This window comes from Vulpes lagopus, chromosome 2, assembly GCF_018345385.1.
Source record: "Vulpes lagopus strain Blue_001 chromosome 2, ASM1834538v1, whole genome shotgun sequence".
Taxonomy (NCBI): Eukaryota; Metazoa; Chordata; class Mammalia; order Carnivora; family Canidae; genus Vulpes; species Vulpes lagopus.
The window spans coordinates 66,608,367-66,636,283 of NC_054825.1; the positions used below are offsets into that span (position 1 = coordinate 66,608,367).

At 34.5% G+C, this 27,917-nt stretch overlaps 1 protein-coding gene across 1 annotated transcript in view; it reads left to right on the forward strand.

Annotated features, from left to right (window-relative positions):
- SECISBP2L (SECIS binding protein 2 like) overlaps positions 1 to 27,917 on the forward strand; it is a 61,831-nt gene that overhangs the window by 4,718 nt on the left and 29,196 nt on the right. Inside the window, exons 2-12 of the mRNA XM_041742598.1 lie at positions 3,592 to 3,770; positions 5,834 to 6,158; positions 8,223 to 8,358; positions 13,654 to 13,883; positions 14,160 to 14,184; positions 14,546 to 14,661; positions 20,305 to 20,442; positions 22,325 to 22,405; positions 22,906 to 23,073; positions 23,209 to 23,350; positions 26,842 to 27,011. Of these exons, the coding sequence (XP_041598532.1) occupies positions 3,592 to 3,770; positions 5,834 to 6,158; positions 8,223 to 8,358; positions 13,654 to 13,883; positions 14,160 to 14,184; positions 14,546 to 14,661; positions 20,305 to 20,442; positions 22,325 to 22,405; positions 22,906 to 23,073; positions 23,209 to 23,350; positions 26,842 to 27,011 (1,710 nt within the window). The remainder of the gene's footprint in view (positions 1 to 3,591; positions 3,771 to 5,833; positions 6,159 to 8,222; positions 8,359 to 13,653; positions 13,884 to 14,159; positions 14,185 to 14,545; positions 14,662 to 20,304; positions 20,443 to 22,324; positions 22,406 to 22,905; positions 23,074 to 23,208; positions 23,351 to 26,841; positions 27,012 to 27,917) is intronic.

Genomic DNA, 27,917 nt, shown 5'->3' on the forward strand with positions numbered 1-27,917 from the left:
ATTTTAAGTGGGTGTTTTTTTTCTGTTGCTTAATCTGGGAAAATTATTTGTGCTCTTCTGGAGGTTCTATTCCAGAAGAGTTTAGTGTGCGTTTCCTGCTGTTGGATGCTTCATAGTAATGCTTGCTCTTTTTCCCTAAACCAGTCTAGTACAGCACTCGTTCCAGAACCTGTACTCAGTGCATGTATGTTGAATTTTTATAGGCTCTCAGTGATCTGAGTGCATTTGTTTAATACACTCTGTTAAAGAAGGTTTTTATACCTTCATGTTCTGATAAATTCTTGGGTTTTCTAGGTCATTCACATCAAAGTTTTATTATTGACATTTGTTTTAGTATATACTAAATTTAAAAGGAATGTAAAACTGCTTTATGTTTCTTTTTTTTTTTTTTTTCCTAGCATAGGCTTCTGGGATTATTAGGATTTTTTATTAATTTGGAAAATCCTGAAATAATTTATGAAAGATAGAGATACTTTACTAAGTAGATAGTTTTTTAAGCAAATAGTACAGGGAGAGTTAGACTTTGTGTAGTTTAGACTTATTTTATATTTATATTTACTTTAAGGAGATAACTCTCTGCTATAAAATTTCTGATTTCTGAAAAATAGATCTTGTCAAAAGTAGACTAAAAAATTCAAGCTGAGGAATATCATTGTATGAAGTAACTAGTCTAATTTTTTCATAATGTTTTGTTGTCCACTGTATAGGACATTTTTCTTTGATTTCTATACTAATACAATTGAAATATTGCTGGAATTTGTTACTTAACATATTGTCTACATGGGCTTTATTATGTGGAATTTTAAGAATAGTTTGAGATCTTAACTTTACTTTTTAGGCCTGAGAAGAGCAGATGCTTCATTTTAATGTGTGATACTGAAAGCCCTAAAGTCACAACAAACAACTTTTAAGACCATAGAGAGTTGTAACTGTAGGAGAAAGTTTGCCAGCCTGTTCCTACTAGTGACATCTTCTGTTTTTGCAGCTGTTCACTACAGCAGCTTCTCTTTTTTGCTAAAAACAAAGGATCACTTCAGTGTTTGTGAGTTTTATTGTTGAACTCTGATATCTAGAATTGCACTTAGAATAGAAATCTTATAAACTTTAAGAGCATATACTGTGTATATGTACAGATATCAGTTATAAGTTATGGGTGACACTTTTTTGATAGTAGGTTACCTAAGTTTATGAAACTTACAAAGTAAAATGAAACTAAGTATAAAAACTTGTTGCAACTTTTGACCTGAACAAGAATTTGAATTTGTTGTTACCAAAGTAATTTATGGGTTGGTATTATTTGGGGAAAGGTGTCAGGAAATTTATTATCTTTAAATTATCTTATTTCTTAAAATTATATTAGTATAATTTCTTTTTCATATGGAAATTTGATATAAACATACTCTGTGCTTTAAAAATGTCCTAATACCCTCTAATACAGATCTATAAAACTTCTCAGAGAGTTCTCATATATTTAAAAGGACTTTTCAGATTTTTCAAAGAAATCCTAAAAATTACATTTTTAGTGTAGTTAAAATGTGATTTAAATTTTCCCTCTTTTTATGCCTATGCATGAAATATATAAGGCAAGTTTCCACTATCTGTGCATTCTTGTTGAAAATCAGCTTTCCCCCCACCAATTTCCTCCTGGCAGAACGTTTATTAGATTGATATTTTATATTTTACACAAGTAATTTTTGAGTTCTGATGTCAGTTTTGTCAGTTTTGAGTGAAAATTACTGACTTAACTAGAAGCATTTGAAGGAGTTTTTGCTTTCAGGAAATTCAAGCAACCAGCTTCAGCTCATAGATACAGTATTCATAAGGCAAGTATTCTCTTTAATTCAGATTTGGTTAATAGTGTAAAAATAGATTTCAAAGTTTAATCATCTAGGAAGGATAGTGAATTAATATTGCTATAAATAGTTCAGATTTATTCTTCTGCCTCACCTTTTTACAAGCATTCTGAATATTTCCAGTGGACTCTTTTTTTTTTTTTTTTTTTTTCCAGTGGACTCTTTTTAGAGAATAGTTTATCTGAATAAAGACTCTCTGTTGACTATATGTCCTGAGATTTTGTCTTCAGATTTTCTTGCATTTGTTACTGATTACTTTTGTGAGAAGCATGCCTGAAATTTATTCTGGGAACTCTGCCTTGCTCAGAGCTTCCAATAAATGCCATCCTACTGGAGAGAAAAGTTCTAGTTAGGACTGTTGCTTTGATTTGAGCAGTTGAAACACTGGATTGCATTTCACTTATTGGTTTCTTAAAGAAGTGTTTAATATCTTTTTAGATTGTGATATTTATGTGGCTTTTAACATTCTACCTTTGCAGAATGTGCCTCTAGGTTTTTTCTTTTTGTAATTAAATTGTAAATATTTGTTGTTAAATACAGAAGGAAAACTCCATAAAAACAGCGTATAGATAAATGAATTATAAGATGAATACCTTGTACTTGTCACCCAAGTTAGGATATAACTTTGCTAGGCATGCGGAAGCTTCCCAGGTACCTCCTCATGATCTCAACTCCTTTTCACATCAGTAATTTCATATGACTAATTCCTATCCTGACTTTCATCCTGATCTTACTTGCTTTTCTTTATAGTTCTGTCACCCACCTGTGCATCCTAAAATACTTTAGTTTTTAAAATAAGTATTTTAAATTTCTGTAGATTTTTTATTTTTTAATTATTTTTTTTAAAGATTTTATTATTTATTCATGTGAATACACAGAGAGGAGACAGAGAGAGAGAGAGGCAGAGGCACAGGCCGAGGGAGAAGCAGGCTCCATGCAGGGAGCCCGATGTGGGACTGGATCCCGGGTCTCTAGGGTCCCGCCCTGGGATGAAGGCAGGCGCTAAACCGCTGAGCCACCCGGGCTGCCCTTCTGTAGAATTTTTAATCTACAGAAATATATACAAAATAAACTAAAATGGGAGTGCCTATTCTGGATTACGTTAGTTTACTCAAGTTGTCTACTGGGAAATAAAGTACTCATTTTTTTCTCCTAATTTAACTGTGAACCAAAAGTTTTTTGCGCTTATGTTAAGTTTTCTTTCTTTCTTTCTTTTTTTAATCTTAGACATTTTCCTTTCTTTTATTTAAACCATACTAATCTAATTTCCTGAAATGGACAAAAATATTTTTCAGTCTAGTCAAAAAAATATAAAGTGATTATCCTTCAGAACTCTAATGATTTTTCCCTCCTAACAGAATTAGTTAAAAGCACATTGTTTTGTCTGAAGAGCGAGATTTCTTTACTACCAGCTTTATTTTTGGATTCAAGTCTAACTTCCTTGTACTCTTGATTGTTTTAACAGCTTTGGTTACATAAGAAATGACTTCATTAAAATGCAATTACTTGATATGCTATTCCCTGTTTTATTTGATGGCTTTGCCTAAATAATCATATTTAGATATTTTAATATGACATTGCTGCTCTTTGGATGTTTTGTAAATACTGAGATCTAATTACTATTTGTAAACACTGACTCTTCCATTGTTAGATTGTGAATTTGTAACAAGTTTTTTGCTCTTTTTTTTTTTTTTTTTTTGCTCATTTATTAATAGTGTGTTTTACTTTCTCTTTGAAGAATGTCAAGCTATCAGCTGAGGTAGAACCATTTATTCCACAGAAGAAGAATCCTGATACATTTATGATCCCGATGGCACTCCCAAATGATAATGGAAATGTTTCTGGTGTAGAACCAACTCCAATCCCCAGCTACCTGATTACTTGTTACCCATTTGTGCAGGAAAACCAGTCCAATAGGTAATCTGTTTATTATCTTTTTGTGTGTGTGTGGGGGGGGGTCGGGTAGGGAAATACAGAAATCGGCATGGCATACTTCTTCATTTTTTCTTTTTGTAACTTTTTCTTTTTTTAAGTTTATTATTATTTTTTTTAGTAATCTCTGTAGTCAGCCTGGGGCTTCAACTTGTAAGTTTGAGATCAAGAGTCCCGTGCTCCACTGACCAAACCAGCCAGGTGCCCCTCCATTTGTAACTTTTAAACATTAACCATTCCTCTTTTTTAAGAAAAGTAAATAAACCCAAATGAAGGAGAAATTTGAAAATTGTTATTTTCTCATTCTTTCTAAGAGGAAATAGAGTTTTTTGGATGTATCTCCTATAATAAGTCATTAAAATTACTTTGAAATAAGTTGATACAAGGGGAGGAATGAATATTCAGAAAGTGGTGAACAGAAACCCTTTTTTAAGATTAGGTGTCTAATCAATTTTCAGAACAGTCTGGCATAAGAAAATACCAAGAGATAGTCCTTAACATTGAGGCTTTTATGGTTAACATATATTTCTAGATTCTGATTCTAGTTTAAATTTAGCTTCTGTGCTGTAGTCACAGTGTGATTTAGCCAAATGCTTGCAATTCAGATAATGTGTGACCTAGTGGTTAGGGTGTTACTTGTGATAGTCATGATAGCCTTTTTAACCCTGCTTAGACTGAGTGATTAGTACTTTGTTGATGTAGTTCATTTTATTGCTGTATAAAAAGTATTTTCAGCCTCTTTCAATTAATATCACACATAAAAATTATATTTCTCTAGCACTCTGGGATAAATGGATGAGGCCCAACCGCCCCGAAGGCAAAGACAATCAGTATTTCTACACACCTATAAGCCATCACGTGGCACACTAGTGTGCCAAGGCATATTCTTTCAGATATAGTTTTGATGTAAGAGATATGAGGCCACTAAGCTGCTGTATGAAATATTAAGTATTCAAGTTAATAATCTCTAAAACTCTAGTTTTGGGGATTGGACAAAGAGTAAGGGATCCTTCTCAATTGCAGTTAATGTTATATGAAAAAATTTTGACCTATGTTTGAAGTGACTTATAAACCAAATTTAATAATACTATTTTTTGGATTTGACAAAATAGCCAAACGTAAAGTACAATTAATTTTTCTTACTGTACTAAATAATCTTTGAGAATTTGTGAGTAAACCGGCCAGCAGATTAGACATATTTCTTAAATTATGGCAATGAACATTTTTCCATTGTGCTTTGTTGTGGAGTAGTGAGGAAAAGCTCAATGCTCCGCTCCCCATGACCCCTCATTCTTCAGCAGCAACTTTCGTTAGGACTACTGAGATAGGAAGAACCTTGCTGATGCTTTATAGGAATTGCACTAGAAAAGGTTCTAATGCTAGGGATAGGATGGCAGTGGACCGGCTTGCCTCTCTTCTTCTTTCCCTTGGACCTGGAATCTGTTTCCACTGCCAAGGAGGGGAGCCAGGCAGAGCTTGACTTGGCCAAATGGTTCGAGGAGTATGAGAGAGAAGTAGGAAGCCATGTGACTGAGCTGAAGAATGAGAGGTGGAGGAATCAAATCACCCATTTAATGATCACCTTACGCAGTGATCACCTTACCCTGCTTTTTGCAGAAGGCTGTCACAGTTGTTAGCATTGGATGGGAACTTTGGACTGCCTTTGTTTACAGATTCAGCAGCTAGGTATTTTTTTTTTTTTTTTTTTTTTTTTTTTTTTTTTAGCAGCTAGGTATTTAACTTCTAGGCAGAAATACCTTGAGGAGGTTGAAGAGAGAGTTACAAATAAGAATGGTATGTACTTTTAAAATCTTGGAATGCAGTAAAACTATTAGGTTAAATTTCTTTATACTGTCATTTAAGTTGTTATTACATGTATCTAATCTCTAATTATAGCAAAGAACTTTATAAGGTGATAATTTTATCTCCTTTTTATTGTGAAGCCACTGTTCTATCCTTTTTTAAGTTAAAATGAAGTAAGAGCTTTTGCTTCAGCATTACCTTTAGACTCGTCACTAGATTGTTCTTTTTTTATTTGATTTTAACAGACAGTTTCCGTTGTATAACAATGATATACGATGGCAACAGCCCAGTCCAAACCCTGCTGGGCCATACCTCGCCTACCCCATTATATCTGCTCAGCCACCTGTTTCTACAGAGTATACATATTATCAGCTGATGCCAGCACCATGTGCCCAAGTTATGGGATTCTATCATCCTTTTCCTACACCTTACTCCAACACCTTTCAGGCTGCAAATACTGTAAATACTATAACCACAGAATGCACTGAGCGTCCAAATCAGCTTGGACAGGTCTTCCCATTGTCCAGTCATCGAAGCAGAAACAGTAACAGAGGACCAGTTGTACCAAAAGTAAGTGACTTTGATATTTCTATTGTTAATAATGATGTAGGTAATTCACTATTTGTATTGATTAGCTTTTGATGCTGAATTTACTATCAAACATTTCATTCACTATTATAATCAAGGGTAGAGCATTTATAAAATAGTTTTCCCTGTTTTTTATTATGCCTTATTATTTTTTAAGATTTTATTTATTCATGAGAATACACAGGGCAGAGAGAGAGAGAGAGAGAGAGGCAGACACACAGGCAGAGGGAGAAGCAGGCTCCATGCAGGGAGCCTGACGTGGGACTCGATCCCAGGTCTCCAGGATCATGCCCTGGGCTGAAGGCGGTGCTAAACCGTTGAGCTGCCCGGGCTGCTCTATTTTGCCTTATTCTTAATTGATGATATGATTTGCAGTCACCTTCAGATTCCTTCAGAGAGTTTTATGTCATCATAATGTGTAAATATTTCCAAATTATTTTAATTTGGTGATAAGAATTGCGTAGTGTTTATAAGTGGTAGTTTGGATTCTATGCTAGTGGTGTGGAATGACTAATGCACTTCATTATATTTCAGTCTTCAGAAACCAGTAGGAGATACTATGGAGAACATTTGTGATTCATTAAATCCCTTCAAATTCATTGTTGCTATTCTGTGAATTTTTAGTAGCAATAGCACTTTGTTAGTCAAGTGTTGCTTTACTATATTATCTGAACACAGGGTCTCCTCAGTCTGAGGAAATGAAAGATAAGTGTGTGAAACCACTCTTAAGATTAGTCTTTTGACTATGTAAAAAAAGAGGGAGACATAAAACAAGAGATTTAAGATTTATTCTATATAACTGTTTCTTAACTAAAAGGATACTTTTATATTGAGGCCTTAATAGCAAAGCATATAAGAAGAGAAGACAAACCATGTTTCTTCTCAGCACTTTTGAGCTAATAGATGGTAGAGTGATTTCTTTTCTTTTCTTTTCTCTTTTCTTTTCTTTTCTTTTCTTTTCTTTTCTTTTCTTTCCTTTCTTTCTTTTTTTTTTTTTTTTAAGATTTTATTTATTCATGAGAGAGAGAGGCAGAGACACAGGGCAGAGGGAGAAGCAGGCTCCATGCAGGGAGCCTGACGTGGGACTCAATCCGGGGTCTCCAGAATCACGCCCTGGGCAAAAGTCGGTGCTGAAGCGCTAAGCCACCGGGGCTGCCCCATAGAGTGATTTCTTAAATGCATTTTATAGCTCTGTCATCAAGGAGTTGATGCCTTCCTAGATTCCTTTAGTCCAGCTTCTTCAGTGAAAAGTCTTTGCTGTCTTCTAGCATACTTTTCACAAATTAAAATACAAACATGCAGCAGAGGTTGCTTTAAAAGGCTTTTATAGTCTTTGTTCGTGAAAACATTGGGTCAGGAGAAATTGTTTTGGGATCTCTGGAGAATGTAAAGAATAAGTATTGGAAATTAGGTAGTAGTATATAACTTTCAGATGTTGAAGAAACATGACTTCTCAGAGTGCATTTCCAGCACTTCAGTGTAGGCAGTTAAATTCAAAGTTCCATTGTATAAATTGCTGTTTTTAAGTGATGAATACTGGTGTTTTAAAAAATTAAGGAAAGGACCAGCTTTCTTATATTTTCTTTTCAAGCTCTAAAGCAGATTCTTTTTGTACTTTTGCCATCATGAAAGTAAAACTTATCCCTTGGATAAGCTTTCACCCTTTTCTAAATAAATATTTATAATCTCTTATATAATATGATTATACTTCTATCATTTACTAATTATTGATTGAGAATATATGAAGTAGAAGTAATTACAATGAATATTTTATTAATCATAGTAGCATTAATAGTTATTTGAAAAATTGTATTAAAATGTGTGTATAATAATTTCATGTCCTACGATTAACTGCAGATAATTTCATGAATTGCTAACACAGTAACCCTCTCTCCCCATGGATTGGGAGCCACTAATTTAGAGCATACATTTAGATGTGTTTTATAGTGGATATATATATATATATATATATATATATATATATTTTAAATGTTTAATACATTGAGTAGGTTTTTAAATTATTATTTTTTTGTGCGCTTAAATCAGCAACAGCTTTTACAACAGCACATAAAAAGCAAAAGGCCACTGGTGAAAAATGTAGCTACTCAGAAAGAGACAAATGCAGCAGGTCCTGATAATCGATCAAAAATTGTGCTTCTGGTAGATGCTTCACAGCAAACTGGTAAGCAGGGGTTCTTATATATACATCACTGATTTTTATCTGTTGTCATGTATTGACTTTATAATTGTGGACTGTACCACTTTTCAGGATTCTAGACTTTCATCCTTCCATTTATCTTGCCACTTTGTGAAACTCTCTAGGAAGATAAAAGCAGTCCATGAACATACAGTGTTCTTTCAACTAGTTTGCCGGCTAATGTGCAGTTTTGAGGAGGATTTGAGGTGTCCTTATCCCCATATAGTAGTGGAGCAGTTCAGAAATTAGAGTTGGAATTTTGCAGGCATTGTAGGAATTTGAGGACCCATTTTTGCAAATATCAAAATTGTATTTTTTTTTAAAGATTTTATTTATTTATTCATGAGAGACACAGAGAGAGAGAGGCAGAGACACAGGCAGGAGAAGCAGACTCCATGCATGGAGCCTGATGTGGAACTCGATCCCAGGACTCCAGGATCACGCCCTGGGTCAAAGGCAGATGCTAAACCACTGCGCCACCCAGGGATCCCCAAAATTGTATGTTTTTATAACTACATTAAAACCCTTTATAGGAACGTCTGGGTGGCTCAGTGGTTGAGCATCTGCCTTCAGCTCAGGGCATGATCCTAGAGTCCTGGATTTGGGTCCCAGGTTGGGTTCTCTGTGAGGAGCCGCCTTCTCCCTCTGCCTGTGTCTCTGCTTCTCTGTGTCTCCCATGAATAAATAAATAAAATCTTTAAAAAAAAACACCTTTATAAAATACTCTAATATAGTATCTTTATAGAAAGAACTTGGCAAGTTTTCTGTGCCACATCATAGATTGGAACCATACCTATGAGCGGCACTTATATCCTCTCAAACAAGTAAAAATTTTGGACTAGTTATATCATTTTGTCCAGAGTTTTTTAGAGGACTGTATAAACTTTAAATAAGGAAGCTTTATCATGGTAATAGATAAAAATTAGTATTTTCCAGTTTATATCATTAAATCCCAGTATCAAGTAGATATCTCCTTACCCATTCTCATTGACATTAGTAAAAAAATTTTGTTAATGATCAAGGCCAAGAATTAGATCTGTTCAAAGACACATTTACTTTTTATCCCTATAGTCTCCACTCTGGCTTAAAATAAATTTGATGATGCATACTTTCTTTCATTTGAGCTGTACCTTTTCTTTTGTGACGTCAGCTCAGTTATTTTTTTACAATTGCTTAGATCCATTAGGAGTAAGGAAGGATCTGGGAATCAGTTAAAAAACAATCTTTCTATAATTTGTATCCATAAAGCAGTGTGATCAGTGGACTAGCAAATGCTTGAGATGCTATAGAAAAGAGTAACAATATATTTACAAAGTTTTCTAGGTTTTTTTGATTGTTGCTGGTCATAGTGACTGACTTCTATATGCTCTAAACCCTGGACTGCTTTTAAAAATCTCTACTTCTTTAGTTTGCTCATTAAGTGACTACAAAGACAGTCTTCTGATAAGAATTAGGCAATGAATAGATGAATATTAGCAAAACAAGAAGGCAGCCTACTAAATGGGATAAGATATTCGCAAATGATATATCCAGTGGAGGTTAATATCCAAAATATTTACACAATACCAAAGAAAACAGATAATCCAATTTAAATTTGCCAGAGGACCTGAATAGACATTTTTCCAAAGAAGACCTACAAATGGCCAGCAAACACATGAAATGATGCTCAACATCACAAATTATCATGGAAATGCAGATCAAAACCACAATAAGATATCATGTTATACCTGTTAAAGTGGCTAGAATCAAAAAGAAAAGAAATAGTAAGTGTTGGAGAAGATGTGGAGAAAAAAATGTAGTGGGAATGTAAATTGGTGCTGCCACTATGGAAAACAGTATGGACATTCCTTAAAAAACTAGAAGTACCAGATGATCCAGTTAATTCCACTACGAGAATTTTTTTTTTTTTTTTTTTTGACAACTGAGCTCTTTTACGATCAGACTTTGTTGGAGCCAACGAACAATGTTTTCTCATGGAGATCCCGGAGAAATAAGGCAATCGTTTTTCCTTTGTGGGCAGACTTAGTTGGCCTGAGTTGGGTATTTTACCCAAAGAAAATGAAAACATCAATTCAAAAAAAATATTCACTCCTATGTTTACTGTAGCATTATTTACAATAGCTCAGATAAGGAAGCAATCTAAGTGTCTTTAGGTTAATAAATGGAGAATGGATAAAGAAGATGTGATGTGTATATATAATAAAATATTACTCAGCCATAAAAAAGAATGAATGAAATCTTGCCATTTGTGACAACATGGATAGACTCAGAGGGTATAATGCTAAGTGAAGTAAGTCAGATGGAGAAAGACAAATACTGTATGGTTTCACATATATGTGGAATCTAAAAAGAAAAAAAAAACCCTGCAGAAATAAACCCATAAACACAAAGAACAAAAACTTATGGTTGCAAGAGGGTTGGGATTAGCTGATGGTAACTACACTTATAATGAGCAAAGCATAATGTATATAGACTCTTGTAGCATCTCTGTGTGGTACACTTGAAACTAATGTAACATTGTGTATTAACTGTGCTTAATAGAAGTAAAAAAAATGAAAAGTGAAGGTAAAATTTGATTAGAAGATAATACCTTTTATCAGTGTTCTTTTTAAAAAATATTTATTTATTTATTCATGGGAGACACACAGAGAGAGACAGGCACATAGGCAGAGGGAGAAGCAGGCTTCCTGTGGGGAGCCCAATGTGGGACCTGATCCCAAGACCTCGGGAACAGGGCCTGAGTCAAAGGCAGACGCTCAACCACTGATCCATCCAGTCATCCCCTTTTTATCAGTATTCTTAACCTTTAATTTGTTTTCAAGTTCTGAGGATTGTGTATTCTATCAGTATTTTTAACTTGTTTTTAATTTCTGAGGATTAATTCGTATTAGTCACAGGTAGGATGAACTATTAGAACTTAAAGGAATTTGTAACAGATTTTTATTCTTGAGCACAAGCTTGTATTTATTGAGTTTAATAAGATGACTAGATACAGGATATTATACAAAAGTTAAGTACATTTCAGTGTGTTACTAACAAACAGGATTTGAGAAGAGATGCCACTTACAATAGCAACAAAAATATAATAAAGTTTTTGAGAATAAACTTTATAAAAGATGTACAAGACATTTACGCAGAAAAGCTTAACTTTATGGTAGGACATTAAAAAAAAAAAAACCTAAATAGCCTGTCCATATAGGATGATTTGATACTACAAATGTCATTTTCCCTAAGTCTGATTGTAGGTTCAGTGCAGTTCTAATAAAAATTCCAATAGGAATTTTTGGGGAACTTGACAAACTAGTTCTAATAGAATCATTTGAGAAGAAAAGGACTTTTCTTCTAAATATCAAGACCTATTAAACTATCTTACTTCCTATACCCTTATACAAAAAATGCAGTCTACAAAAAGAACAGGGTATCCAGAAACAGACTCACGTGTATGTGGAAACACATATGTGGAAAGTAACAGATAGCATTACAGATACCTAATTTACACCCCATGCAAATCTTTTTTAGGTGGATTAGGGACAAACAGGAAACCACAGTAGAAGAAAATATAGGCAGGTATGTTTATGACAGCAGGGAGTGAAGTATTTCTGAAGTAAATTCTATCAAAAGTGAGTGAAAGAATAAACCACAAACTTGGAAAAGATTTTTACCATGCCTACAACTTTTTAGTTGTTTCAAATTCTGAGGAGTATTAGTATGAAGGTATTTAAAAATTCATATAAATGAATAAGAAAATGATCCCACCTTGTTCTTGGGGCCCTGGGACACAGTCCCAGAGGGCTGAAACAATTTGGCAGGACTCAAGATTCCTATAGGAATCTTTCCTTTCACCCAGTTGTCCTCCTGTGAATGTATCCAAAATGGATATATTTCCCTAGAAAGAAAAAGGACTGTGGATGAAAGATCCAAATTGCAGTAGCATACTGAAAGCTTCCCAATGTTTAGTAACAGGTGACAAGTCAAGAGAAGTGTAGAATATCCATCTGTGGAATAATATGGAGCCTTCTTACGTTATGATTATGAAGAACATATACATAATATTAAATAGCCCAACTCAAAATTGTATTGATGCTGTGTAAAAAATATGCATGAAAATATAGAAAAAAGAAAATTGTTATTTGTTAGAGTAGGAGGAGATTGCAAGAGTTTTTCTTAATGTCTTTTGATTATAATTTGTGAAATACAAAAATAAGACAGCTCAATAGAAAAATGGGCAGAAGTCAAATAATCCAAAAATAAAATTAATTCACAGAAGGGAAGATGCTAGTGGCTAAAAGCATCAGGAAAGATGCCAGACCAAAACAAACAAACAAAAATGCCAAACCTCATTATTTAATGCGCCAAATTAAAGCCCACAATGAGCCATTTTTTATATCTAACAATTGGCAAAAATTATAGCCTACTATCAAGTATTTGGTGAATATGTGGATCACTGTGGATATTTATATCTTGCTGTTGTAAACTGTTTTTAAATAGTCTGACTGAAATTGACTTGGCATTACCAAGTAAAGTTGAATATTTGTACTCTATAGGTCCCAGCAGTATTTATCTTAAAGCATCTTCCACATGCACATATACACATTCAAATATCTGTAAATGAGTGGTTACAGCAGTATTATTTAATAATGCAAAACCCCAAAACAGTCCAAGTGTTCCATCAGTGGTACAAAGGATAAATAACACTGTGTGGTATGTTCATCATACACAGGCATTCTAGATTCCAGTGATGTTAATGAATTATAGCCACATGCTCCAGAATCTCAAAACTAATGTTGAGGAGATGGGGCAGACTGGGAAGCAAGTCACAAAAGAAAATGGACAGTATAATTTCATTTTTATAAAGCAAAAACTGCTAAATTACACGATTTGTATTTTAGGAATACAAAAATCCATGAAAACCTATTTTACAAAGTGAGGAAATGATAAACAATTCTATATAGAGGTAACTTTTGGGGGAGGAAGAGGATGCATTGGTAGAGGGGGCATGCAGTAGACTTCGAAAGGATTGGTGATGTTATTTTTCTTAAAATAGGTCATGGTGGTTTTAATATTTATACAAATATTTTCTTATCATAGTAAATACATGTCATAAACCAACTTGTCAGGAGTATCTTATCTTTTGATGGCCTTTTAAAAAAATTTTTTTTTACTTGTTTTCTCCACTTACAAAGGTAAATATCTGCATTTCTTATGACCTTAATGATAATTTAACAAGAATTTATTAGTTTGGTCCTCACAAAGAGATGTCATACTTTCCTTGCTTTATAGATTTCCCATCAGATATTGCTAACAAATCTCTCTCGGAGAGCTCTGCTACAATGCTCTGGAAGTCCAAGGGCAGGAGAAGAAGAGCCTCCCACCCTACTGCTGAATCCTCTAGTGAGCAGGGCGCTAGTGAAGCTGACATTGACAGTGATAGTGGCTACTGCAGTCCCAAACACAGCAACAACCAGCCTGCAGCAGGGGCTTTGAGAAATCCCGATTCTAGCACCATGAATGTATGTAATGCTGCTTTGATTTCTTTATCAGTCATCTATGTCAGTATTATCTTTGTATCTTCTCTAAAAGCTTAAGTATATTTTCATTAACAATTTCTGTAGTAATGGGTCAAAATGTATTTTGTATATTAATATGAAAAATATATATGGAGAAATATTTTTTCTAAGATTGTAATAAGCATGCTTCACACTAGACTAAGTTATGAAACATTTTGCAAGGCATATGGTGTTGACTCTTAAGCGGAAAATAATTGTCTTTTTTGTTTTTATTTTTAGCATGTGGAATCATCTATATGTACAGGTACTTATTTTCTGCATAGTGTTTTTGCTATACTTTCTTCTTTGTCCATGTCAGAGTTTGTTTTTAAGCATGAAGCTTGCTGATGCTACAAAAAAAATTAGAAATCTTCTGAAGAGATTCACATTACTTTGGAAGTATAGTTGAGCTGATAAAACTTGAGAAAATTTCTCAGTTGAAAAATTGAAGTATTCTGCAAGATGGCACTTAATTTACTAAGAACTGAAATACTACTTAAAGTTTGTAGAGAAATTTCCAGTATTTTATTTATAGTGGCTGATTTTCAATACACAAAAGTAAGGCATAATTTAGGTTTTGACATCTTTCATAAATAAATCATATTTTTAAATCTCCTTGGTTACAGGTAGTGTAAATTGGTCCAATGTAACCTGCCAGGCAACTCAGAAAAAACCTTGGATGGAAAAAAATCAGACATTTTCTAGAGGTGGAAGGCAGACTGAACAAAGAAATAATTCACAGGTAATTTGAATTAAGTTGGAGAAACTTGAATTATTATAAATGGTATAGTGGTCTTGAAGGGCAGTGTCCTTAATTTTTGGAGATGCACATCAAATTATATAATCATAAATATGATATCTGTAACTATAAAATGGCTTAGCCAATAAAATTATTATTTAAATAATGAAACAAAATGGCAAATGTTGACTGTAAGTGATGTGTGTATAGGTGTGTATTGTGCCATTTTCTACTTTATTGTATTTAAAAAATATACTTGGATATTTTATACTTTTAAAAAAGAATATCCTCCAATCCTGGTTTATCTGCCATAATTTTTTCTCATCCACATAAGAAATTTAAAGGCATTTTAATGTCATAAATATTGATTCTTTGAACTTTAGGACTGTGGCCTAGTTCATGTGTCTTTACTTGACCATAAACTCTACAAGCTACAACACTCTGTGCTTGTTACAGGGCCATAGCAATTGCTGCCTCATGCTGTAATATAGCCAGACCGGGCAGCTTCCTGGTGTTGGGGAACAAAATCTAGCTGCATTACAGCGGAGCAAGTTATATACTGCCACAGATTTCCAGTAACTTGTCTTCCTGTTTTGGTCATCCGTGAAATCAGGGAGTTATTTGTTGGTCAGCATTTTTCCTTTTCAGTGTTTGGGTGGATCTCTTGGGTTCCTTAAGTCTGTTTAAGGTATTAAAAGTATTACATGAATAGATCTGTGGATGAACTGAAATAAGAGTAAGTTACTAGTGCATTAAATAGACCAAATACAAGTATTTGCTCATTTGCTTCCCTGAAATGAAATACTTCAGGTGCACCCTAACATTAATTAAACTGCCAGGAAAACAAGCAAAATAATGCCCTTTTCCCTGTGGTTACTGCAAAAATGAGTCATTGTTTGTGACAGGCATGTGAGACAGTCTAGCTTTAATTTGATTAGAAACAAAAGAGCTAAAACAAGAATTGTTTATATAGATGAGGTAAACAAAATCTACAGAATGTTTAATTAACTGCTGAAATTTTATGTTGGAATCAAAACTTGTTAGACTGTTACTTTTGGTGTCCATAGCCCACTGGAGAGGAAGTAATATGGATATGGAGCCTTGCAACTGGTGAGAAATAGTAAAAGAACAACAAAAAATTGTGTAAATATATGTAGAATATTAGGTCTTGTTTGTTTCTCTCTTCATTCCAAAAGAACTGGAGCCAGATGTTGAACAATGTGTTTTCTACTTCTGATGTGTTGTTATACTTACTCTTAAGTATGTATTTGGTTTTTTTGTTTGTTTGTTTTTTGTTTATTTATTTATTTATTTATTTTTTAAGTATGTATTTGATTTGTGATGTGCAGAATCTTTTTTTCTGTTAAGTCAGAATACTTTCCCCTTTGGCAATTTCTGATTGTTTTTAGGAATTAAAAAATATTTTAGAAATGAAATAAATATTCACTTGTATTTTCAGCTACCTTTTTATAGCATAATTTTGCAAGAGCTTTTTATATGAGATTTTGATGCATGGTATGATAATGATGTAGGTGTTCAGAATAGTTAACTAGTTGGCCTAAAATTGTAATCCATTCTTTTCTCTCATTTGCTAATTTCTTACATCTTAGGTGCTGTAGCTGTGCTGTTTGGTTCCATTTATCAGAATTTGATACCTGTACCATGCTGTTTTAACTATGATCTTTATTTTTACTGGTGTTTTTACATTTAAACAGGCAGTTTTTTTCTATACTTTGTCATTATCTTAATTTTAAACAATGGAGAGAACCTAAAAATTTGCATTTTAAAAAATGGTTTTACTTTGTGAATTGGTTGAAAAATAGAAGAGATGAAAAAGATGATACAGTGAAAAAAAATCTCATTTTCACCCTGTCTCCCTTTGTCTTCCCTATATCTGTCCCACTTTTATTAGCTTCTTGTGTATTTTCCTAGAGTTTCTTTATGTCATTGTAAGTAAATACAATTATCTATCTCATGTTTTATCCATTCCTTCTGTGTTCTGCTTTCATCACTTAGCAATGTATCTTGGAAACATTTCCATAGTATTACATGGAGGGCTTCCACACTTTTAAAAAATATCTCCTAATGTTTGGAGTATAGATATACTTACTGATTTCTCTAGCTGTCCTCTTAATGGACACTTGAGCTGTTTGTAAGTAGTTGCTGTTAAAAGACATGCTGCAGTATTGTTTAGAAATACATGTGTATACCAATAAAGTAAATTCCTAAATGAGGGACTGCTGAGTGAAAAGGTGAAGTCACTTCTTTTATTTGATACATCAGCAAAAACTGTCCCACTAAAGTCTCAACAATAACATAAAGTGCCTTTTTTCAGTATAGCTTCAGAGATCATGTATCTTCAGGATTTCAGATTTCTGCCAACTAGGTGAAAATGGTGTATTAATGTTGTTGAGCTGTTTATGAGCTTTGTGTATTTTTTTGTTAACTTGTCTGGCCATATCTTTTGTATCTGATCTATTTTTTTTTCCTTTTTTTTCTTTTTTTTGGGTATATTTTAAAAGTTTGATCAAGGTCTTATCAGATTTAAAAAAGTTTTAAGAGCCTTTAGTTCGTAATACAAGTTGCAAATATTTTGGTTGCCTTTCATTTTTTTTGACTTTGCTCATTATTATTGCCATACACAAGTTTATGTTTAAATAGCATTAAGAAGTTTATTTTTAGGGCAGCCCGGGTGGCTCAGTGGTTTAGTGCCGCCTTTAGCCCAGGGCATGATTCTGGAGACCCGGGAGTCCCACATCGGGCTCCCTGCATGGAGCCTGCTTCTCCCTCCGCCTGTGCCTCTGCCTCTCTCTCTGTGTGTCTCTCATGAATAAATAAATAAATAAAATCTTTTAAAAAGTTTATTTTTATAAGTTGAGTATTGGTTTCTTTCTTTTTTTTTTTAATGGCTTCTGGGTTTTAAGTCATAGGAAAGCTCTGTCCTTACTCTAGTGTTATAAAGGAATTTGCCTGTTTTCCACTACTGTGTTCATGTTCTTGTTTTTTTACGTTTAATCTCTATTCCATTGGAGGTTTGTCTTGAGCATGGTGTGAGATATGGGACCCACTTCGTATTTTCCAAGTGGCTACCTAAATCTCCAGCACCATTTATTGAAAAGTCCTTCTCTTCACTGATTTTGATGTTAACCACTTTTATCATCAATTACATTCCTAGGTATATTGATTTTTATTTCTGAAATTTCTGTTTTCTATATTAGTCATTAAATTAATCTATCAATTTAGGGAGGATGTATTACTTTGGTGATGTGGTATCTTCCTATAAAGATGCCACAAAACAAGCAAAAAACAGTGTCTTCCTATTTTTGAGTCATCTTTTTTAGGAGGTAATTGAAATACATTCCATTTTGATCCTCATGAACTTTGTCGGGACCATTAGTTTCAGGTTTTAAATTATTTTTTTTTTTAATTTTTATTTATTTATTTATTTATTTATTTATTTATTTATTTATTTATTTATGATAGTCGCACAGAGAGAGAGAGAGAGAGAGAGGCAGAGACACAGGCAGAGGGAGAAGCAGGCTCCATGCACCGGGAGCCTGACGTGGGATTCGATCCCGGGTCTCCAGGATCGCGCCCTGGGCCAAAGGCAGGCGCCAAACCACTGCGCCACCCAGGGATCCCTAGTTTCAGGTTTTAATTTAATCCTGGAGCTTTATGTCTCCAAGTATGGAAATCAAGTTCTATTTTTAAAAAATTGCTTTAGTGTTTGTAGCAACATTAATACATATGTACTAAATGGTTTACAATAGGGCTTATTTTTAAATATAATTTTAATGCCTTTGGAGAGCACTTTGCATTCACTTTTTGGTCATAGTGAGTGTCCAAAGACATGAAGAATTGTGCTTAGGGATTATTCTCTTTTTAGTCATCTCTGTCTTTGGCTTGAGTATTAGTACTCCGGTATTAATTTATGTGAATTAAGTTGTTTCTTTATTACCTAGACATTATAAATTGCATTTACCAGTCTTGTATGAGCTTCTTTTCATGAGCCAGTTTTGAAAATTGCTTAATAGTAAAGTTGAAGTCATTTTGTAGAGAACATTCATATAGCTACCATTAGATGCTAGCTAACATTTTATCGAGATGTGTTTCATTGTGTATTCCTCTGTCCATATCTCTATCCATGTTTATGAGCCTATTTTAAAATGAAGTAAATATTTAAAATTAGGAAACTGTTGGGTATTTGGAAAATTATCTAGTTTCTTACACGTTTGTTAGTTACAAGAAGTAGCCCAGTTGTCATGGTGCATATTCTAAGGAAGAATTAAATTTGGTGTATGACCATGTTCTGGCTTGTTCTGCTATACAACCTACCTCCCAAAAGAGTATAAAAATTCTGTTTCTTAAAAAAAAATTCTATTATCAGCAAGTCTTTGTGTGCATAATTTTGATTTCAGCAGCCAAAGCCTATATATTAGCACTTTCTGTACTAGATCTGCTTCACGTTCTGTTTATTGTTAGAATTTGGGGGGATGCTTTGGTGGCTCAGTGGTTGAGCATCTGTCTTCAGCTCAAGTCATGATCCCCGGGTCCTGGGATCGAGTTCTGCATTGGGCTCCCTGCGGGGAGCCTACTTCTCCCTCTGCCCATGTCCCTGCCTCTCTCTGTGTCTCTCATGAATAAATAAATAAAATCTTAAAAAAAAAAGAATTTGGGGGTAACTAGTAATTAGGATCATACTTTTCTCATCTTTTAGGGGTCCTGGTTAAGAGAGGCATTTCATGTTAGCTGCATTGGGTACTTAGGAGGATCTTGAAATGTCTTAAGATTCGTAAGAATCTTGGCCTTATGACAATTGAACATTTCACAGATTTGTTAATGGGTTAATAATTTATGGATTGAATGAAAATTTTATTCTCCTAAATCTATTCTCTTGGAAATAAGAGTTTTGATTTTTAACCTTTCCTAGGAATTGTTATTTTTTAAATAAAACCACAGATGTTAGAAGACTTTATAATAGTTTGATAAAAAGGTAGTGTGCAGTTTCTCCCAATGATAACATCTTGCAATACTGCAGTCCAGTGTCACAACCTGTATATTGACATTGATGCAGTCAAGATAAGAACAGATCCGTCACTGTAAGGATCCGTATTTCCCTTTTATAGTCACTCTCCTTTCCTTTCCCTGCCAGCTTCGTTAACTCCTAGAATCTTCTGATCTGTTCTCCCCTTTCTGTAGTTTGTCATTTCAGGAATGTTTTATAAATGAACTCATAGAGTCCTTTTAAGATTGACTTTTTCACTTGCATGGCTCTCTGGAGATTTACCAGATTGTTGAATATATCAATAGTTTGTTCCATTGGGTGGCTATTATTCTGTTGTAGGGAGGTACCACAGTAAGTTTATCCTTCCAGTCAGGGACGTCTGGATTGTTTCCAGTTTTTGGCTATTACAAGTAAAGCTGATTAAATGTTAATTTATTTGGTGGGGAGGGACCTTGCATTTTTCACATTTTTATAATTTCCTTAAAATGATCTTATTTGTCAAAAGCTCTTTAACCTTTTATAATAAATTATGCACTTACGAAAATCCATTGAGTTGTATACTTTTGTGTACTCTTCTGTAAGTATGTTGTACCTCAGTAAAATTTTCACTTACATATTTTTTTCTTTTGGGGCTTACTTAGGTTGGATTCAGATGCCGAGGACATAGTACTTCCTCAGAAAGAAGACAGAATTTGCTGAAGAGACAAGATAATAATAAGCAGTTAAACGCCAGTCAGTCTCATAGAGGCGACTCAAATTCTGAGTCTTTATATTTTGAGGTATTTCTTTTTAGGCTCTATTTGTAAACTGCTATAGCAGACTTTCCCATTAAGAAATTAATTATCTTGGGACCCCTGGGTGGCTCAGTGGTTGAGCGTCTGCCTTCGGCTCAAGGCGTGATCCTGGGATCCGGGATTGAGTCCCACATCAGGCTTCCTGCATGGAGCCTGCTTCTTCCTCTGCCTTTGTCTCTGCCTCTCTCTCTCTCTCTCCATCACTCATGGATAAATAAATAAATCTTTAAAAAAAATAATCTTGCATTCTGATTAGTGCTTTTTATGTCTTAACTTGTGATTCTATTAGATTATAAATTACTTAGAAGTATTGATTCATTTTTGTCCTGGATATGTATACTTAGTCAAACATTAACTTTATTAAGGTTTATTTTTACAACTTCTGTCATGAGTATTCATTTTGAGGTAACATGTCAAGGTAGAACTTGATCTTATGTGGGTTTCTCTTAGTATGAAACTTTATCCCTAATTTTCATTATTACTGTTTAGTCTCTCTGTCCAGTTTCTTAGATTTGAATGGTTCAGTTTAGTTAATTGGTGCTGCTATGCAGGAGAATCTTGGAGAAGAAAAAAACTATTTTAGTTTCTCTAATAGGGAGAAAGTTTGTATTCTGATTGCAATATTTTTATTGTTTACTTATCTAACTGGCTGTTATTGGAGGCCTGTTATATGTGTAAATAAGATGCTTTGATACATTGAGTAAACACAGTAGCCTTAGGGAGATTGCGGTATAGTAGAGAAATGTAGATGCATGCACACCTAATACTTGCTTGGGTGTGGTTGGAGTTGAAAGTCCCTTTGGGTTTGGGGTAGGGTAGAGATAATCTTTGGAATAGATTTTAAAGAATGAGTAGAATTTGGTTGTGTCTAGATAGTGAACTTCATGCCAGGTAACACATTTTTGTTGGATCATAGTTTCTGTAAAATGGGCCAATAGATGGAAATTAAACTGGAAAATGTGCTTGAGGCCAGAGACTAGAAATGAATAATATGTTAGATAAGCTTAGTAAGTGACCTTAAGGACATTTCTATTCAATTATTGTACAATAAAATATGTGGGAGATTTGTCTTTTGTACTTAACCTATAATTAGTTCCATCCTTATACTTAAAGATATTAGATAGAATCTTCACTGTAAAGGAGGATATTGGTTAAGATATTACTTTGGATAGGATTTTTTATTTTTTTTATTTTTATTTTTATTTTTATTTTTTTTTGGATAGGATTTTTAAAAAAAATTTTTTAACTTTTAACCTTATTGACAGATATGTATAGTATTGCAGGACAAGAAGTATATTTATGAAATTCATATTAAGCCATCTGTTGAAAATATTTTCCAAATTATCTGAAACATGGTAAAAACCCTTTTGTATTCCTTTTTAACTACCTACCCATTTTAAAAGTAGAACTAACTAATAAAAATGAAATAGATACAGAAAACCAAAGAATGGACATGTTCAGATATGCCCTCATTGTTGAATAATGAATTTTAACTATGTTGTAGCATGTGAGAAATGAAATCTCCTTTTTCAGTCTGACTTTAAATAGTTTAATATTAGAATTTCAAAAATTAGTTCCCCATTTTTCATTGTAAAATGTTTTTCTTAGGATTTCTTGCTTTGAACTGTTCTTACTTAAAATGTCATACTAGGGCTCCCTGGGTGGTGCAGCGGTTTGGCGCCTGCCTTTGGCTCAGGGTGTGATCCTGGAGACCCAGGATCGAATCCCATGTCAGGCTCCCGGTGCATGGAGCCTGCTTCTCCCTCTGCCTGTGTCTCTGCCTCTCTCTCTCTCTGTGTGTGACTATCATAAATAAATAAAAAATTTAAAAAAAATAAAATAAAAATAAAATGTCATACTATTTCAGGATGAAGATGGATTTCAAGAACTAAATGAGAATGGAAATACTAAAGATGAGACTATCCAACAGAAACTTTCTTCAAAAGTGGTAAGTGACTCTTTTGAAAAGATGAAATATTTGAACATCTTTTGAACTGTGGCTGTGTTGAAGTATTACATGTTAGTATAAAGATGTGGGGCAGCATTATAGAGAAGAAACAATTTGGTACTTAATATTTATTTTCAACATAGCCAGAACAAAGACACTTTCCTATAAAATCCATAGTTCTGTTAGAGACAAGAAAATACCATTAATTAAATGAAATCATAAAGCATATGGTCTATTTTCCCTTTTGTTACAAAACTTGGGAGTTATTTTGTTTACAGGCCAGGATCCAGACAAGTGTCACTAATTACATTAAGCTGTTTGTCTCTTTATTATTTCCCGGTCTGGAAGGATCCCACCCTCTCACTCTGTTCTTTATGACATTGAATCCTCAAAGATTCCAGTTCAGATATACTGTAGAACATCCCACATTATGGATTGCCTTTCCTTATGGTCAGACTTTTGTGGAATTACTAACAAATGTTTTTGTCTGATTATCCTAGTTGGATGATTTACCTGAAAACTCACCAATCAATATAGTTCAGACTCCAATTCCCATTACAACCTCGGTTCCTAAACGTGCAAAAAGTCAGAAGAAGAAAGCATTAGCAGCTGCCCTTGCCACAGCTCAAGAATATTCAGAAATAAGTATGGAGCAAAAAAAACTACAGGTATTTATTCATTCTTATGAACAAATGTAATTGGTAGATTTGGGGGGATGGACAGAAGGAGCAACAGATAGAACCGTCATAAATTGCCACACTTTAATACCGTCACAAAAAGTAAATGTTTCATTTATCTTTCAGGAAGCTTTATCAAAGGCAGCTGGAAAAAAGAATAAAACCCCTGTGCAGCTAGATTTGGGGGACATGTTAGCAGCTCTGGAAAAGCAGCAACAAGCAATGAAGGCACGGCAGATTACTAATACCAGACCTCTGGCATATACAGGTGATCTCACTATCTGAGCAATTCACTGTTTGATTTTGGTAATAGGTTTCGAATATTGTTAATCTTAATTGTATATATCTAAAAGACCCAGAGTCTACTCATCAGTTCCTCTCCTGTTCCCCTTGTAGCCCACATCATTGTACTACACTGTGGTTGCTTACTATTTACTACCTATTGGCAGTCTGTCTTGGAGTGATCTTTTAAAAATATAAACAACATTATATCACTCTGCTGCTCAGAACCCTGCAGTAGCTCTTGATCTCACTTGCAGTAAAGCCAGAGTCCTAAGGCCATGTCTTAGCTGATCCTATGACCTTTTTGCCCTCATTATCATTCTGTCTGACTCACACAGCTCTAGCCAGTCAGCCCTGTCACTGTTCCACAGACACACCCACCATGTCCCTAGCTTAGTATCTTTGTGCTTGCTATTTCTTTTCCCTTGAACTCTCTTTCCTCATATACTGGTGTGGTTTGTTCGTTCACATTCTTCAGGTCTCCGTTCAAATGTCATTTGGTGTACATTGTGAACCAGCTAATATTTTTCTTCTTTAAAGATTGAAATAGGAATCACAACTAATTTGGCTTTATAACTTTAAAATTGGATAAGAGGAAACATAGGAGTTTTGATCAAGGAGGGGGAGAGAGAGAGAGAGAGAGAGAGAATAAATGATTTGGCTTTCTACTGAAATGGTAATGTATATTTTAGCAAACCTCGTCATATTTAGAGTTCAGCTCTTGCATGCTCCCTCATTTCTTTTCATAGCCTTTGTTGTAGAGGAGAGGAATAAGATAAAGAAAAAGGAAAGGCACCAACAAAAAGCCTGATGTTAAGAGGCAGAATTCAATATTTTTATATTTCTTCTGTTTCTGTGTAAAGGGTCTGTTGTTTTTAGACAGAAAGATAATTAACAGTGTATAGCTTTCATTCTCTCTGCAAAATGTTTAAACCTATAGCGAGTTACTTGTCCAGTGTACACCTTAGCTTTGAGTAACTTAGTAAAAATAATATTGGTAGTAAGCTTTTGAGTTAAATGTTGTTGAGTTTGGGAGTGGGACAGTTATATCTCACTAAAGAGTAAAGGACTATAGCAGTAGAACTGAGAGTGGTGTTCTGAAGGCAGTATGGCCAGGGGCTTTGGAGTTTGACTGCCTGGGTTTGAATCCTGTGCTTCTCTGTATTTCCTTGGCAAATTATTTAACTTTGCTGTGCCTCAGTTTCCTGACATTAAGATGGAGGTAATGATACCTGCTACAGGGTTGTTTTGAAGAGTAAATGAGATGATGCATGTAAAGTAGTCAGAAGAGCATCTTGGTTATAGTCACTCAATAAATGTTAACTAGTTACTATGGAGAAGAGATTATTAACCTCTTCACATGGCTTCATTGTTATAACTTTGGTTCATTTAGTAAATGTTAATATATACAATTATAGATATCTACATGGAAATCATGGTGTCAGGGATTGTGGAATTATAGACTGAAATATACCTGTGTTCAAAAGATTTATAAACTAGTTGAAAAAAAAACATACACAAATAACTAACAAAGAGCAGTGCCTAAGGAAAGATCCCAAAGTTTTATGAACTTGCGAAGAGAAGAGTGATTTATGTCAACAGGGAGGTGTGAAGAAGACATTACAAATGGTTTCATGTATGAAACCATTTGGAATGGGCTTTGAAGGGAGAGTAGGGTTATTATCAGATGGAAATGAGATTAAACTCTAACCTGTCACCAGTGTTTATTACATTGGAAAGCATTGATTACAAAGAAATTGACTTTCTTGGGAAGTCCAAGAAAAGATGAGACTGTAGTAAATATGTAAAAGGATTGTGAGGAATTGGCAGGGTGTTTTTGTTTTTGTTTTTAACTGATGGAACATAGAAACAGGTCAAAGATTGGCTCCGTGACTCCAAACTCTCCTAGTTAGGATTGTGGTGATTATGATGATATCAAACAAGTATCATAGAAGAAGAATTTAATTTGGAAGAACAGACTCCAGCCCTGTTGTATTTGAAATGCTAGTTAGGGAGATCCTGGTGGTTTATACTTAACACGTAGTTATGTATGTGCAATTTAGGTTAGAAGTTAGTGAGTTTCAAATAGAGATGGATGTGTAGTTGTGGAAATACATAAGATTGTCAAGGGAAAAAAGTTAGGAAAAGTATATTTGGGAATCAAGTGTTGTGGAATGCTCAGATTTAAAGAACAGCAAGAACCAAAAAAAATAGGTTTGAAAAAGAGTAAGGAAAATAGGAGAGTATAACGTCATGCAAGGCAAGGACAGAATTTTGAGGAAGGGGATGTGGTCTTTGTTATCAAATGCTGAAAATACAGAATAGAGAATAGATTTAGCAATTACAAGCTTGTATGTGATCTTGACAATCGTTGTGAGGGTGTGGGTAGGGCAGAGGTCAGATTGTAATGATTTGGGAAGTGATGTTGAGAAAGCAGACTATTTCAGGACCTCTGGGGAAGATGGTGTGGTAGGAGGATCCTATGCTTACCTCATTGCTTGGATACAACTAGATAGCATCCACATCAGTATAAATAACTGATAAAGCAGAGTATTGAGAAGTTTAATAAGGAAGGAAAGGAGAGTGATAGTACCTTAACTTGAGGGGAAGCCAGTCAAGGGAAAGTTTTTGTTGGTTTGTCTTTTTTTTTTTTTTTTATTCCCTTCTAAATACAGGAGATTTTAGCGTCTTTTTGGGAGTTGGGAAGACCTTAACAGATGCAAGGGGAAAGGAACAGAGCAAGATCCTTGAGGAATTAATCTTGAGATGGGATTAGGAATAGAGAGTGGTGATAAGTCTTCAACAGGAATTAAGATGCCTACTGGCTCCTCTCAGGTGGCTTATACATTTATATTGGATAGCAGCTTCTCAGGGAAGTAGCAGGAGAGGTTTTTTGCTCCTAGAGTGAGAGGATTGAGATTTGAGTCTTTGGACCCGTTAAAGGATTGGGGTAGCCACTAGAGGGTGAGGGTATCAATCAGGTATAAAAGAACTACTGAGGTATAGCAGAGTGCAACCAAAGGGGAAAATTATTCTTCACTGGCAGGCTGAAATGAGGAGAGGAGTGACTATGTGTTTTATATAAGGGTGATTCTTATGTAGGATTTAGTAGGAATAAGGAGAAGTGCAAAGTTTTGAAATTTCAGAGGTAGAGTGGTTCTGCTTGGAAACTAGTTGCAGGGAATTAATTACATGCTTGAGGGTTGCTGGGGTGGAGTGGAACTAGTAATCTATTTGTTCCTGCTTTGGATTGCTAAATTAGTTAATCACATTCTTTGTCGTCTTTATCTTACGGAGGCTAAATGGATGCATAAAAGCTGTACCTGAGAGAGACTGCATGGCCCTGTACCACTCCTACTGTTATGATGTTTGTTTTTCCCAGAAGAAGAGGATGTTCTTGTAGATTTATCATTAGAAATTTTCATAGTATGTGGTGTTGGCCATAATAGTAAAACTAATGTTCTTGTTTGTTTTTAGTGGTTACTGCAGCTTCTTTTCACACTAAAGACTCTACTAACAGAAAACCTTTAACCAAAAGTCAGCCCTGTTTGGCATCCTTTAATTCATTGGACATTACTTCCTCTAAAGCAAAGAAAGGAAAAGAGAAGGAAATTGCAAAACTAAAACGGCCCACAGCACTTAAAAAGGTAAACCAAAATCTGGGGATGTTTATTTTATAAGATAAATAAGGACTTAAATCTGTTTTGCAAAAGTAGTTGTGGTGTTTTACCCAATAGATTGTTGTGAGATAGTCATGGGTGTACATCCTTACAGTGACTAGGTAATTGGAGGTTGGGGATATCATCAGCATCACAGTTATCTCTTTGTGTTGAACAAGACCCTGGAGGATAAATTCTCTCTGTAAGGTTAAAAAAAAAGTTAAACATTTGGCATCTAAAACATTGGACCGTAGGAATCAGAAGCCTGGATTCTGGTACTAAATTATATAGTTATAGGTGAACCTTTCTTACCCTTATCTTCTTTTTCTGTAAGTCTAGATAATATCTACTCTATTTAACTCAGTGTTGGTAGGAGCAGGATAAGATAATCCATGTCCAAATAATTGAAAACTACAAAATGTAAATCTATTTTAACTGTATGACCTGGCTTCCACATTTTTTTTTTTTACCCATTTTTGTGGAAACTCTAGTTTGTCAGTTAGGATTTTTTCTTTTTTTTTTTTTCTTTCTTTCTTTTTTTTTTTTTTTAGGATTTTTTCTTTCAAAGATTTTATTTATTTATGAGAGAGAGAGAGAGGGCAGAGACACAGGCAGAGGGAGAGGCAGGCCCCATGCAGGGAGCTCAATGTGGGACTCCATCCCGGGACCGCGGGATCACACTCTGAGCGGAAGGCAGATGCTCAACTACTGACCCACCCAGGTGACCCATTGTCAGTCAGGATTTAAAGAGGGAAGCAGGTGTAGTTTGATAGCTGTAGCATTATATAGCATAACTGCCCTTCCTTATTTTGGATAGAGTACTTCTTTCAACTATAGTGTCTAAAATCACATTTACCTTTTGCCAGTAAGTTTCTTTGTAGCCAACTAAACATG